The 16,536-nt window shown below is 35.3% G+C and overlaps 1 protein-coding gene across 3 annotated transcripts in view; it reads right to left on the reverse strand.

The window, feature by feature from the left end:
• YES1 (YES proto-oncogene 1, Src family tyrosine kinase) overlaps nt 1-16,536 on the reverse strand; it is a 68,162-nt gene that overhangs the window by 10,942 nt on the left and 40,684 nt on the right. For all 3 annotated transcript variants that reach the window (XM_058692569.1, XM_058692567.1, XM_058692570.1), the window contains exons 2-8: nt 10,789-11,061; nt 8,197-8,296; nt 5,055-5,153; nt 3,684-3,787; nt 3,448-3,597; nt 1,712-1,867; nt 1,354-1,533 (exon numbers count right to left, since the gene is read on the reverse strand). In XM_058692569.1, coding sequence (XP_058548552.1) covers nt 1,354-1,533; nt 1,712-1,867; nt 3,448-3,597; nt 3,684-3,787; nt 5,055-5,153; nt 8,197-8,296; nt 10,789-11,053 — 1,054 coding nt within the window. In that variant the 5' untranslated portion in view covers nt 11,054-11,061. The remainder of the gene's footprint in view (nt 1-1,353; nt 1,534-1,711; nt 1,868-3,447; nt 3,598-3,683; nt 3,788-5,054; nt 5,154-8,196; nt 8,297-10,788; nt 11,062-16,536) is intronic.

A 16,536-nucleotide genomic window follows, 5' to 3' on the forward strand; every position in this document is an offset into this window, starting at 1 on the left:
CAATCTGACAACATAGAAGTCTATCGTGTCCCCCCAGTTAAATAATTCTTTTTTTCTTAATTTTCTTTTTTTAATGTTTATTTATTTTTGAGAGACAGAGACAGACAGAGCATGAGTGGGGGAGGAGCAGAGAGAGAGGGAGACACAGAATCCAAAGCAAGATCCAGGCTCTGAGCTGTCAGCAGAGAGCCCAATGCAGGGCACGAACCACAGAGCTGTGAGATTGTGACCTGAGCCAAAGTCAGGCGCTCAACTAACTGAGCCACCCAGGCGCCCCAAATAATTCTTGAAATCAATATGCAAAGCTAAATGGACCATTAGCTTTACCTCCATTACATTCTTATGCTATCAATATCTTGATTTAAACTTCCTCCTTGTCCCTTTTCTCTCTTCCTTATACAATGCATCCAATGCACTCTGAAAGGGGTTATTTGGCAGTTGTTTGCAGTAGAGATTCTTTCCAAAAAGTGCCATGTGCCTTCAGGGTATTAGGTAAGTTTTGGCTATCAATTAGTAGGTTACATCAGTTCTTAATTTTTGGTCTTGCTATTCCTTTGGGAGGTGGGGGGTAGATTTCCTACAGCAAATATGCAGCTTGTAGTTGGCCCTGTCACCACTAGATGGAACTACATTGTTGGCCAAGATGGACTACTGAAGAGAGATGACATAACCAGTAGCTTTAATTATGGATGAGTGACTCATTAAGAGGAAGAAAAAAAAAAGATAAAATTCAAGAGGGTAAAAGTGGGACCGGCAACATATTTAGTACTTACTGGTTCCTCTTTTAAAGCATCATCTGTCCCTTCTCTTTATCTTGGCCCCAAACAACCCTGTTACTAAAGATCCCACCTTTGGGTCTAGAGTTTGGGAGAATGGAGAAATGTTAGTGAACAATAGTGGGGAAAAGTTTCTAGGAATCCTGAATACAGAGACTGTGTTTACACTAAAATAAGATAAAATTAATTTCCTTAATTTCACCTGATTTCTTTGCTTTAGGACTAAAGATATAAATATCTAACTGTATTATTTTAATTGATAGAAATATTTTTTTTCCCTTTCCTAGCTATCCCATTTCCTTTAGCCAAATGGAATGAAAGACTACTTATTTTCAACATAAATTGGGCTGGCCTGATTTTCCTCTTAAACTTTGTACTCTCCTTTGGAATAACTGTAACTAATCACTACTCCATTAAACAAAATGTTAGATTTTCTCTTTTCAAATGTCTACATAAAAATCTTAGAGAACACGACACATTAAAAAAAATTTGTATGCATAAAAATAGAAATGAAGACTTGTTTTTTAAAAAAATTTATCAACCTGAATACTCTAAAAATAAACTAATATATACATACCTTTTGACATGAATTCAGTGACAATGTAAATGGGCTCTTCAGAAACAACAGCATATAGAGGAACTAGTTTATCATGTCTTAACTTTTTCATTATCTGAGCTTCTTGAAGAAAAGCTTCTGGCATCATTGTACCTGGTTTTAGTGTTTTGATTGCTACTTTTGTGGTTCCATTCCATGTTCCTAGAGAAACAACATATTTTACTATTTTAATCTATTTATTAAGAGATTTTAAGTCAAACCTCAGTGAGCAGCACTGAGCAGTTACCTTAAATATTTTAGTATATCTTATCATAAGTTGTGGTGCTTTAATCTACTGCTAAACAAATGACAAAAAAAACCAGAAGTTCAGATTTCTTACCCATCCATACTTCACCAAAACATCCTTGTCCTAATTTAACCTCTAGTCGCAAAGATTCTCGAGGGATTTCCCAAGCATCTTTTGCTAGACCTTGAGTCTGGGGTTTCACAGTTGGACACACGGTTGTTAACTTATGGCATAAACCATCAGCATGTTCTAGATAAATGAATAAACTACACTGTAAAATGAATTAATTACAAAAATTAAGGTATATATAGTATATCAATGTTTTTAAAAGTTTAAATCAAAGAAAACAAAAACATAATGTTTTATCAGTTTTATGCTAAAACCACAGACACAAAAAAGGGAGTTGTACGTATATAAGAAACAAAACATACAAAAAGCAAAACATTTTTTGTTAAATACCTTTTTAAGGTTATAATTTATTGAATACTTATTATGTCTCAGCTATTGTACTAATTCAGAACTTTATAAATATCTCATATAAGTAAGTCTTGAAAAGCTTAAGTGACTTTCTTAACGTCACCCAGTTAGTAAGTGATGGAGATGGGATTCAAACCCTAGTTCTGGTTACCTCCAAAGTTATGTTTTTGTTTTTGTTTTTGTTTTTTTTTAAATTTTTTTTTGAACGTTTTTTAATTTATTTTTGGGACAGAGAGAGACAGAGCATGAACGGGGGAGGGGCAGAGAGCGAGGGAGACACAGAATCGGAAACAGGCTCCAGGCTCCGAGCCGTCAGCCCAGAGCCTGACGCGGGGCTCGAACTCACGGACCGCGAGATCGTGACCCGGCTGAAGTCGGACGCTTAACCGACTGCGCCACCCAGGCGCCCCCAAAGTTATGTTTTTGACCACTGTGCTTTACTTCGTCCTAAGGAGAATGCTACTATTAACTGTTAAACAGGGAATCCCAAATTCACAATGGCTTGACTTGTGAATCTTGCTTATCCAATCTTTTGTTGAATATAAGACATGTTGCCTCCCATTTTCAACAAGTAACCACACAAATCCACATTCTAACCAGTGCAATTACAACTGCTCGCTAACATGTTTCTTCAATGTCAAGATTGGTGGTTGACTTGGTAGGCTGTTTGTAGCTAGCTGTCACTGAAGAAGAGATTGCCATGGGAACTCCCTTACCTCTAGTATTAAGAATTTAAAAACTTTCAGATGCATTCATGTATTAAATCAGCAATGCAAAATTTTGAGACAGAAGAATCTGATACCAAATATCTTTCAAAGGTCCTTGAAAAACCAAAAGAATGTCTACAGTTGCTATAGGTTAGTTCTCCAGGAAAAGAAAAATGCATCTGCAGAATTAAATTTCACTGGATTTATATTTTAGGAAGTTTTATGTGGTCCAGCCCATACAGAGGAATGTAACCTGAAAAGACATCTGATATGGCTTTTTAAGTATTTAGTTTTACCTACTTAATAAATGTTCCTTAAAAATTTTTTGCTTTTATGCTTTTTTATTTATTGTCACAATCTATCTTGGTTTTTAGCTGTTATGAAACGAAACCCCAATGTAAATATTACTCCAGTTAGATACAAGGATTCAAATAATGGTAGTCGAATTTTACCATATCTAAGAACCTAATTCAGGTAATAAGTATTACCTGTTCTTCATTTTAAAACTACAATACAACAACATCTATAGAACACACTCTGTGTGTAAAGTACTGAGCTAAACCTTACAAGAAATGAAAACAGAGATTCTGTCCTCATAAAATACAACATTTAAAAATAGTTTTCACGTGTGAAATCATCACATACCTGTGTAGTGTTTTACCAACTTCTGCAGGGTATCAAATTGTGCTCTGGTTGTGATATAGTATCCACCGTTGTCAAGTTTCCTAATTTTGTAGTGTTTCACATTGTCACCTCTTACCTCATCCCAATCACGAATAGAGAGAGAATAAGCACCTAAGGAGGGAAACAAATACTTTTTCTGTATCTTTCTCAAAATACGGTCCAAGAAAACTTTTATACTTACATTACATTATAATTACCTTTAGTAGTTTCACTCTCTCGTACTAAGAAAATACCTCGTTGATTCCCAGGATTCAGAAGTAATCTTTCAGCATCTTTTCTCCCCATTTTGCCAAAATACCACCTGGGAAAAAACAGTGTTTTAAGTTAGAAATGTGTAAGGGTTGGAAAGATTTACATAAGTATCAGTAAGATTCGAGTGGAGGGGAGGGGTGACAACAAAGAGCTTCAGAAGACAGCTTAAAAACACAGCAAACACAATAAAAGATCTTTACTAAATAGAAGTATTACAAATACTACTGTCAGAACATACTGTCCTAGTATTTCCAGGTACTGACTATTCAACCAGTCTCTTAAACTTCACCCGGAAGTCACAGGATCAGAGAAGTAAAGACAATAATGACAGAGAGAACCTCTAGGTCCCTGACAGATGGAAATATGAAGAGTGCAGTAGGAAGAACAGAAGTGGCTCCCTGGTAACAGTGTGATCATCTGTATTCAGTAAAATGCAAGTAAACTATATCCAAATTACTAGCAACTCTAAATTAGCGTGGGTTTGATTTAATACAGATTTGTGAATAAAAATAAGTCTCTGCTGTGGAGAAGCTCACAGAATAAAACAAGAAGTAACAAGTGTCAAGCAGAACAGAGTTACAGAGACAGATTACATATTGTAAAAGCAATAAAAACAAACACTGATAGAGCACCTACTCTGTGCAAGGCACTGTATTACGGGTTGTGTTACGAAAACAAAGTAGTATTATTATAAATCCCAGACATTCTTGGTTTGATCTAAAAATATTATGTCACTGAAGGTGAATTTTAATTTTTTAAAAGTTGTGAGAATAGCACATACAACACTCATATACTCCTTACCCAGATTTCCTAAATGTTAAAATTTTACTTTGTCATATTCTCTTACTCTGTGTACTTTTTCTGAACCAATTGAGAGTAAGTTGCAAACATTCTGAATCATTATCCTAAATACTTCAGTGTGTACTTCTCAAGGATATTCTCCTACATAATCACAGACCAAGCACATAAGTCAAGAAATTAACACTGATACAACACTATCAACTGAGGGTAAATTTTGAAGTGAGAGAGTTTGCAGAATATAAAAAGAGTTAATATGATGTTTTTAAAGAGAAAATATAAAGGATACAGACTAGGCATTATAGTATGATTAATGCAGATTATTTATGATCCTACTGTAAGCAAATACTATGGCATTAATTATTAATTTTCAAGTAACATCTCCTATTAATATGATGTATTAGCTGTATTAAGGCTGGTATGTAATTGTATGTGTGTAAAATTGTGGCTAAGTAGAATGTGCACTAAAACATTTTCTAAAATCAAAGTAATTAATAAAATATGAAGTAGGGCCATACTCTTCTGCCTGAATGGAATCTGCAGGGGCTACATAATTGCTAGGGATATAGCCGTTCTTTCCTGTAGCAATTGATCGTGCTTCCCACCAGTCTCCTTCCCTGTAATACATAAAACAACAATTACCCAAGGTAGACAACTGCTCAGGACACAATTTATTAGTGTTGCCTTGTATATATGTAGGAAAGAGGTATTACTTCCATTTTTTAATGCATTTATTTGATCAAGAATTAAACTCAAAAGAAGAATACTCAAAAATAGGTTACATGAATTAAACGAATAAGGCTAAAAGCAAAACCACAACTGCATCTTTCTCCTCCAAACAAAAGTTAGTTTAATTTTAGTTATAAGATCCCTTTTTTTACACAATTCTTACAACCTAAAACAATAAACTATACTGACTAAAACAATTTGGGAGGTAAGTCTTTCAAATTACTCAGTTTCAACTCAATGTTTTCTTTTTTAAAAGCTTTATTGACATATAATTTACATACCAAAAATTCCCCCTTTAAGATGTCATGGGTTTTAATATATTCAGAGTTGTGCAACCATTACCATAATCAATTTTAGAATATTTCGTCACCCCCCCACCCCTCCAGCAAAGAAACTCTGTACCCATTAACAGTCATTCCTTACTCCTCCCCAAGCCTCCCCCCACACTGCCAAACACTAAATCCACTTTCTGTTCCTATGGACATGCGTTTATGGGCATTTCATATAAATGGAATTATACAATATGTGGCGTGGTCTTTTGGACTGGCTTTTTTCACTTAGCATAATTTTTTTCAAGGTTCATCTATGTTACAGCATGTTATCAGTAGTTCGTTCTTTTTTACTGTCAAATGCTTTCAACAGTACATAAAATCAGAATGTTCCTTTTTAGTCATCGTAGGGGAAAAAAAATCAGGATGCCTTAGAACTCCTGTAGGCAACAGGCAAGAACAATAAAAAATTTAACTCTGAGAATAAAGTATATTTACAAAAATGTTAGCCATAAATATCTAAGTAACACTAAAATCAATTCAGAACATGAGAATTATGTTTAGCTTGCAATACATGAGACTTGACTTTTCCAAAATTAACATAACAGCAAATATTATCAGTCTCTAATGAGGAAGATATAAGCGGGTTCTGCCACTAAAAATTAAATGCATGTTTTGCTTTGCCAGAGAGAAGTAATGAAAATATTTTATCTAAATTGAAATTTTATAAATGACTGAGGAGAATTTGTTCTCTAAAAAATGAGATGAAAAATCCTTTGGCATTTCAAGTACTGACGAACTCATAAGCTTAGTTTGTAGTTTCCTCGTATGTATTAGGCACTTTCAGACACACAAACTGCAAAGTTTGCATTTGTACTAACCACTCATGATTCATTCAAACATTTACTGAATACCCTTTAAGTGACAGACTTTATGAGAAGGTATGCTGGAAACAGAAGTAAAAAGACAGTCTGTACCCTCCAGAAACTCAGCCTGAGAAGAATTTCTCAACCTTGGCACTACTGACTCTTTGTGCTGGATAATTCTTTGTTGTTGGGGCTGTTCTGTGCATTGTAGGATGTTCAGCAATACCCCTGGCCTCCACCCACTAGAAGATAGTAGAGGGACCCTGACTATAACAACTAAAAATGTCTCCAGATATTGCCAAATGTCCCTGGACAATTTTTCCCCAAGGTGAGAACCACTGGTCTAGAAGAATGAAAAGCACATGATACATTATAATCCAAAGTAGTGATGGCAGCTATGATTGAGGTTTGTAGATGGTGCCACCTCAACCAGTAAGGCAGACACTGAATCCAGCAGGAGATGGGGTGTGGGCCAATAGCAGAGGAAGAATGTCAAGAAAGGCCTCCTTGAGAAATGATACAGGAATATATGTTTTGAAGGATGAGCAGGGTTGGCCAGACAAAAGAAAAAAAAAAAATTGGAGAGACAGAAAGACCCATTCCAGAAAAAAGAAACTACGTGTGAAGGCATGGAAAGGTGAGGGGGCACCTGGGTCGCTCAGTTGGTTAAGCATCTGACTCTTGATTCCCACTCAGGTCATGATCTCACGGTTCATGAGACTGAACCCCACATGGGCTCTGTGCTGACAATACGGTGCCTGCGTGGGATTCACTCTCTCCCTCCCTCTCTCTCTACCTCTCTCTTGCCTCCCTCAAAATAAATAAACTTAAAAAAAAGAAAAAGAAAAAGAAAAAGAAAGGTGAGAAACCCCAGTGTATTCATACAATTATAAGCAATTTACTATGGCTGCGCAGTTAAGTGAAGAAGGGGAAGCAGCTCCATGACTGACGTCTATCATTGTTACTCCTTTTATCTTGACAGCAACTGGGAGCTACTGTAGGATTTTAAAGCAGAGAGACATGATCACATTTTATATTCTGGAACAATAATAGATAACAAATGGGAACAAGAAAGTTTGGAAATATGACTGGAAGTAAAGAGACCATAATATATATTTTGATAAGTTATGAGCTGGTTGCTATGCCTGCTAATGAAATTATGGGATTTATTTTCCATAACAAGCACTGAATTTTCTTTTTTTAAATTTTATTTTCTTTTTATTTGAGAGAGAGAGAGTGCGTGCAAGTCGGGGAGGGTGGGGGGAGATGAACTGTGTAACCCAGGCACCCCCAAAGAATTGAATTTTCAATTCAAGCGTTGAATTCTTAATGGGACACTGAATGTCTAAGAATCACCTAAGAACGAAAGCAACTTAATGTGACCAGTTTGGGATGCTGGGGTTCCCTCCCTGAACTTTTTCCTTTGTCTTTTTAAGAGAAAGAAATAAGATCCTTAAATCATCTTATACTTAAACAGGAACACAGAATTCTATAGACTTCTTTTTTTTTAAGTAATGTACTTACTTGCATCTACTCCCTCATTCTTCACTCTTTAATCTCTACTGTTCATGGCAAAACACACATTGCAGCACAATTTGTAGAAGTAATAACTTCTGGCTACAGCAGTAGTTATTATGCCATGTGTCTCAAGAAACTAAATGCATCATCCAACCCAGTGGGCAGAGACCCATGCCTCACCACTCTCATGATTCAGAAATCAACCAGTTAAGTGGTTTCAGCATGAAGACTAGGTTTCTGTCAGTACTTCTCCCTCACAAAACATTCCCAACACTTACGTGTTGTTAATTATTTGAAACCGTTCACCCTTCTTGAATGAAAGGTCTTCTGTAGTTCTAGCTTCATAATCATATAAGGCCACAAATATAGTAACACCACCTATCGGAGCCAAAAACAAAGACAAAAACAAAAAAACAACCAAGGTAATTATATGGATAAAGTAAAATAGAGAAAAAAAATTGTCAGCAAAAAAGCTAAGCATAATTTTCTTCCTAGTCTCCAGAATCTATTTTTAAATGGAGACTTGGGCAGCTAGAGCTTAGTTAAAAAGATGCTCTCTTAAGACTTCCCATGAAACTACTGTAAGCTACAAATTCTAAAATTCTATACACCTACAGAAATAAATTTAACTCTGGCTCATAGTAGCAAGGTCTCTGACTTGGAAAGACAGTCAAAGTTCAAATTAGTTCTTTGGCAGAAAAAGCATTAACAAGTACTGCAAATTACTGGCACTGATCATCTCAATTTCTGATAAACAATGGGTGAACATTTCCATCTGTAAGACTGATCCTTCCTAGTAACAGCTAGGGATTTAGTAAGATTAGTTAGTATACTGAACACTTAAAAGTTAAAAATGGCTTGTTTTTCCTAGAAATTAAGTGATATGACTGATATGAATTATAAATTCCAAAAATAACTGTCATACAGAGCACTGTACACAAATGCTTAACAGATCAGGACACTACACAACTAAACCATTACCTGCAAACAGAAGAATAGAATGGATTGATTTACTCTTCTCCCCTGAGCTCCAGTCATGTATTAACTGCCTATCTGACGTGTCTACTTGAATGCCTAAGCAAATGGCACTATCTGATCAGGTACTCAGCCAAGTCCCTATACTAGCACTGTTAGCTCTACCTCTAAAATACCTCTTATCTACTTTCTTTTCCATTTCCACTGCTGCCACCTTCATCCAAACCCTTGTTATCTCTGCTAGGACTCTTGAGAGAAGTAGCCTCCTAACCCACTTCTTATATACATTCTCCACACAGTTAGTTGCCACAGTGGTTTTTAAAAAAAGGAAATTCAATTATGCAAATCCTCTATTTAAATTTCTTCAACTGCTTTTTCTTGGCTTTTGAATAAAATCCAAACTTCTTACCAGAGTCTTTGAGGTCCTGAGTAATCCTAACCCTTCAATCTTACAGTAATCAATTCTACTCTCTGTTGTCCTCATTGGTCCTCAAAACTGCCAGGTTCATCTGTACTTCCTAAACTCTGCTGTTGTTCTCTCTTCCCCAGAAAGCTCTTTTTCCAGCTCTGCACATATTTAGGTCATTCTCATCAATCAAAACGCAGATCAAATGATATCTCAAGACTGCTTTCCTTGATCAGCTAGAGGGCTTTCACCTTTATTAAATGGACATAAGTAAAGTGCTTAGGTAACTAAACTATGTCCTTAAGGATCAACATTTACTTGAACCATTCTGGACTACTGTCTTTCCCAAACATATAATTCTGAAAATAACTTGAACTTTTGATGATAACTGAGAACACCATCATGGCGATCCGTTACTGAGGTATTTAGAGCTAGGGAGTTGGGAATTAAACTATAATTGACCCTTTGATGTCCACAACTCCTCAAAACGAACAGTCTCATAGAATTCACTTATGGCATTCCTCTGGCACTATTATTGGTTTAGAGGTAAGCAGACTGAAGGGACAAATTTATAGTCCAAGCTTATAGAACAGATTCCACTTTTGCCCCCTCTGATGGTTAAGTAAGGACACATGTTGCTGCTCAATTTGATGCTAGCAGCTGTTTTGCCAAGCCTAAGGTTAAAACAGAAACTCTAAGGGCTACTGGAAAGAGATCAAGGACTCGAGTCCTTGATGACATTAAAAAACTGTTATATCAAGGAATCCTAGAGCTCACTCTACCTTTTTAAAACCAGTTATGTTTTGTTACTCAAGGGAAAAAGTATCCTGATGTGGAAACCTTCCACAAAAGAAATCTTTTTAAAGTTTCTAACTAATTTTTTAGAGCATTTCTGGCTCCATGAAAGGTTGTCAGCTGTCACTTCTTCCTGTTCTCTGAAAGTAAATCATAAAGTAATAAATGGAGTTCTGGAACAGAACATTAAACCTTGTCTCTCTTGCTTATCTCTGGCTCTGAAAAAAAAATCATTTAACTCTGAGCCTTAGGACTTTTCTTTTTAAAATCAATCAGTATCTGATAAAAAAAAATACCATCATCACTACATTACCATTTAATATTAAGTAACTACTATAATATTTTAATACTGGATAGTACATTATAAACCTGAAAACTTATAACATTCTTGAGGGAGGGGTACATGTTTTTAATTTTTATAACCCCAGTACCTGCCACATAGCAGGCACTTCATAATTACTTGAAAAATGAAAAATGAAATAATGGTGTAACCAGTCGATAATCACCAAATTTTCCAGAACAATATCTATGTATACAATAACACTTTAATTTTTACGTTAGAAGTTTAATTTTCACATAAACTTATTAAGTCCCCCAGGAACTTATCTTTCTTACAAGCAGTTATCTTTCTTTGAATGTACTGCCTAAGGTCACATTCCCAAACAGACAACAGAACTGTCCATTTAAATCTCACCTGTTAAACCAGCAGGATATGAACTTGGCACCACTGCGAATGAAGAAGATGCTCCTCCAAAAGGTGTCACCCCTGAGGATCCTCCAAATGGTGTCATGGAAAGACTGTTAAAATTCACAGATGCTCCCTTTGTTGAAGACGATGGGGCCACTGCAGTGTGTTCTGCTCCATAATGGCTGACACTTGCACTGACAGGCTCTGGAGTGCTTTCAGTTCTATATTTAATGGTTGGACTTTTGTTCTCTTTACTTTTAATGCAGCCCATTATCAAATCTACAAAGGCGGTAAGGCAAATATTTTGAGAAGCGGTTAATATAAAGGATACTTAAAAAAAACTCAATTTAAAACTTCACTTTAAACAAGGAATTGTTCTTCCACAAAAAAGTAACATTAACAAAATAAAAAACTAGACAACTAAAAATGGAGTTTCTTCTCCTTACTTATCTTTATTACAAGTCTGCTGAGGCATCATTCCAATCATATCATTCTCCAGCTCAACCACCTTTAATGGCCCAATGACAACATGCCATAGTGTGCTGGGAAAGCCACTGGCTTTGAAGCCAGAGGCGCCTACATTTGAATCCTGGCTTTCTACATACTAGCGGAGTATGCTGCCCAACCTGTCTGCACCTTACCCTTACATGAAAAAGAGGGATAATAATAACATCACTTCATAAAGTTTTCTATGAGGATTAACTTAAGTTTATTACAGGTTCCAGACAATATGTGGCACGTAGTAAGTACTAGCAAATACCAGCTATATTCCTTCTATCTATAAAAGCCCTGTGTAATAGAAATATAATCTGAGCCACATATATAATTTTCAATCTTCTAGCAGCCAAGTTAAAAAATATAAAAAGAAGGGGCGCCTGTGTGGTTCAGTTGGTTAAGCGGTGGACTCTATTTCGACTCAGATCATGATCTCACGGTTACTGCCTGGGATTCTCTCTCTCCCTCTCTTTCAGCCCCTTCCGCTCATGCGTGAGCACGTGTGCATACTTTCTCTCCCAAAATAAATAAACAATAAACAAATTTTTTAATAAAAAATAAAATTTATTTAAATGATATATTTTATTTAATCTACTGCATATAAAATACAATTATTTCAACATATCAATAAAAAAATTTTTAATGACAGAGTTTACATTCTTTTTTTTGTACTAAGTCTCAGAAGTCTGTTATATATTTTAAACTTATAGTACATTTCTATTTGGACCAGGTACATTTCAAGTGCTCAGTGTCTATATGTGGCTAGTAGCTACCACGTATAGAACAGGGTAGTTCTGTAACTTTTTTCTTCCTTATCTACAGTCACACTCCCAATGCTTACCAAATCCAATCCCACTCTATCTTTCCAACTTTATCTCCTATTATTTCCTTATGCTTATCTACACACACACACTTTCCTGTTTCCCCAATACATATGCCCTGTGCTTTCCCAATTTTGTGGGGATTTTTACATCTAAAACTTCTCTACCTGCTATAGTTCTATCCATTCACTGAATGTCACCAAAAATGCTACTTTTCCATTCAGGCTTTTCCCCATAAATGGCAAAATATTGTCTTCCTTAAAACGTCCAGTGTACTTTTGGGGAGATTTTTATATGGAATGCTTACCTTACAATTTTGTATCTTGTTTTTTGCTTACTGGTGTAATTCCCACCCTACCCCCAAATTACTGGCAATACATTTCTTAAAATCAAGAGTTACTCATCTCTTTGTGCATCTTACAAACATAACTCATATAATAGGTTACTAATATTACAAATCTGCATTATTTTATTCACTTCTTATAGGAGCACTAATGGGGATTTCATTAATTCACTTCCTTTTAAGGGTCATTCTAATTTTACAGTTTTTCCTTTCTTACATGGCATTCAAAAGGAAGTAGATGAGTGATTAAGATGATTGCCTCATGAATTCACAACGACTGAATATTTATGACCTTAGCTATATAACATCTAAAATGTAGCTATATTGCAGTAATCAGACAAGAAATAAAGGGCAACCAAATTGGTAAGGAAGAAGTAAAATTGCCACTATTTGCAGAGACATAATACAGTATACAGAGAACCTAAAGACTCCACCAAAAACTATTAGAACTGATGAATGAATTCACTAAAGTTAGAAGCTACAAAATTAATATACAGAAATTTGTTGTAGTTCTACCCACTAATAATAAAGTAGAAGAGAAATTAAGAAAACAATCCCATTTATAATTACGCTAAAAAAAAAAAAGAAAAGGCTAGGAATGGATTTAACTAAAGAGGTTAAAGACCTGTACACTGAAAACTATAAAACACTGATGAAAGAAGTTGAAGACAACACAAATGTAAAGGTATACCATACTCATAGACTGGAAGAATTAATATCGTTAAAATGTTTATAACACCAAAACAGTCTACAGATTCAATGTAATCCCTATCAAAATACCAACAGTATTTTCTACAAAAGTAGAACAAATAATCCTAATAATTGTATAGAACCACACAGGAAATGAATAGGATAGGCAGACTTGAGAAAGAACAAAACTGAAGTATCATAATCATACATTTCAAGATATACTACAGTTATAGTAATCAATCAAAACAGTATGGTACTGGCATAAAAACAGACCCAAAGGTCAGTGAAACAGCATAGAGAGCCCAGAAATAAACCCATGCTTACATGGTCAATTAATCTACGACAAAGGAAAGAATATACAATGGGGAAAAACAGTCTTTTCAATAAATGGTGTTGGGGAAACTGGATGACTACATGCAAAAGAATGAAACTGGACCACTTTCCTATACTATACACAAAAATACACTCAAAATGAAAAGAAAAAAAAATTCAAAATGGATTAAAACACAAATGTGAGACCTGAAACCATAAAACTCCTAGAAGAAAAACAAAATGTTAAGTAGTAATCTTTCTGACATCAGCCTTAGCAACATATTTTTTGATCTTGTCAGGCAAGGGAAACAAAAGCAAAAATAAACAATTGTGACTACACCAAAATAAAAAGTTTTTGCACAGCAAAGGACACCATCAACAAAACAAAAAAGCAACTCAGTAAATGGGAGAAGATATTTGCGACTGATATGTCCAATAAGAGGTTAGTATCCAAAATATATAAAGAATTTATACAATTAGGGGAGCCTGGGTGGCTCAGTCGGTTGAACATCCGACTTCAGCCCAAGTCATGATCTCGCAGTTCATGAGTTCGAGTCCCGCATCAGGCTCTGTGCTGACAGCTTGGAGCCTGGAGCCTGCTTCGGATTCTGTGTCTCCCTCTCTCTCTCTGCCCCTCCCCAGCTCATGCTCGCACTGTGAATCTGTCAAAAATAAATAAACTTTAAAAAAAATTAAAAAAAAATAATTTATACAATTAAACACCAAAAAAACATATAATGATTGACAAATGGGCAGAAGAACTGAACATTTTTCCAAAGAAGACATACACATAAAAGGACAAAAGACACATGAAAAGATGCCCAACATCATTAGTCACCAGAGAAATGCAAATCAAATCCACAATGAGATATTACCTCCTATCAGAATGGTTAATACCAAAAAGAAATAACAAGTACTGGCAAGAATGTGGATAAAAGGGAAGCTTCATGCACTGTTGGCGGTAATGAACAGTATTGAGGTTCTTAAAAAAAATCAAAAATAGAAATATCGTATGATCCAGCAATTCCACTATGCACCCCTATGTTAACTGCAAGATTATTTACAATACCCAACATATGGAAGCAATCCAAGTGTCTATACATAGATGAATGGATAAATATGTGTGGGATGTGTGTAAATAATGGGAATATTATTCAGCTATAAAAAAAATGAGATCTTGCCATAGGTGACAATATGGATGGACCTAGAGGATATTATGCTAAGTAAAATAAGTCAGGGAAAGACAAGTACCATATGATTTCACTTATATGTGGAATCTAAAAAACAAACAAACAAACAAACAAACAAAAAACCAGACTCTTAAAAACAGAGAACTGGTAGTTGTCAGAGTGGAGGGATGGGGTAAGTAAAGAAGATTAAGAGGTACAATAAGTCACAGAGATGAAAAGTACAGCATAAGGGATACAGTCAATAATATTGTAATAACATTGTATGATGACAGATAGCAACTACACTTATCATGGTAAACACTGAGTATTGTATGAAATTGTCAAGTCACTGTGTTGTATACCTGAAATCTAACACTGTATATTAATTATACTTCAGTTAAAAAACATTCTAGGGGCACCTGGCTAGCTCAGTTGGTAGAGCATGCAACTTTGGATCTTGGACCCACCACATTGGGCGTAAATTACTTAAAACAATAAAAATGCAAAAAAAAAAATTAAGCACTATAAAATAAATGTAGCTATAAATACGAAAACAGAAACTCTCAGAACCTCAAAGCTGGAAGATTTTCAGATTATCTTAAATGAGTATATTCTTAAGATGTGACAGTTAAGTATAAGCATCAAAACATAACTGGGAGTGGAAATTTAAATTTCTAACGAACACACTTTGAGGGAACTATAAGCTAATTACATAAAAGGTATCTGCCTCTAAAAGTATTAGAATAAACTCACCATGTTTCATAATCTAGTTGGAAAAGTGTTTTAAAGCATAATGTAAAAGTAGAAACCTTAAAAGAAAAGCCTAGATGCATGATTATCTAACTTCTGTGTGGGGAACAGGAGTAGGGACAAAAAAGTCTTAAGCAAAGTTAAAGATATGAGAAAAGGGAAAGTATCTTTGTACTTGCTCATGTTCTTACTCAGTCTAACACAGAAATGTACACATATGAAAACTGGTTGACATTTTACATGTTAAAAAAAAAAGACAGCCCCTCAAAAAAACAGGGAAGCCTATCAAGAGATAATTTACAAATGAAATATGAAAGGCCAATAAGCAGTATAAGGAGATGTCAGACCTTTCCAGTCCTCTAATAAATGCAAATTTTAAAAGGTACCTTTCTTGCTTATCAGATTGGCAAATTTTGACTCAATACTCAAAGATGAAGGGAGGATTTTAACCAACAATCAATATATATTCACAAAACAGGCCAACTGAAATATATCAATTCATAACTGCAATTACCATCATTATTCACCCACCTCCTTTTGTATTCCCAGCTCCCTTAATTCCTCATTTTCATCTTTTTCTTTATCTGCAATTGTTGCTTAGGTCTTTTCTCTCTGGAAAACATCACTGACTTAACCCTTCTTCCTTCCAGAGTCAGACCTTCCTCCCCTCCCCCCGCTTCCAGTCTTCCATTACTACTCTTAACTGTCCTCTGGCCTTTTTTCTTAATCCAGAGTCTTTGGTCCAACTTCTCACTTCTAGCAATTTGCCCTTTCCAAAAGATGCCTGGATAGACTCATTTTTGGTCCAGCACCCCAGTATGAACACAAAGGAGTTATTACTGCTTCCCATCTCCTTTAGAAACAGGATTATAAAAATGTAGGATATGATTTACATTTTTAAACTTCAGGTGCAACATGAGTTAAACAGATTTTTATGGGGTGTCCTAGAAACATAGCATCATTTAGAACAGTTATATGGGAAAGCCTCTTCAAGTTCCACACTGCTAACATACACATACATATTTATTAACATATTTATTAAACACTATAAAGAGCTGGAAATGTCAAGAAATGGTCCCTTAAAAAAAAAAAAAGGTAACAAATAAGTATAGGAAACAAGTACAGTATTGTAAAATGTGAAAAATGGTGGAGGCGAAGTATGTATAAAACACCA

This window comes from Neofelis nebulosa, chromosome 11, assembly GCF_028018385.1.
Source record: "Neofelis nebulosa isolate mNeoNeb1 chromosome 11, mNeoNeb1.pri, whole genome shotgun sequence".
NCBI classification, from domain to species: domain Eukaryota; kingdom Metazoa; phylum Chordata; class Mammalia; order Carnivora; family Felidae; genus Neofelis; species Neofelis nebulosa.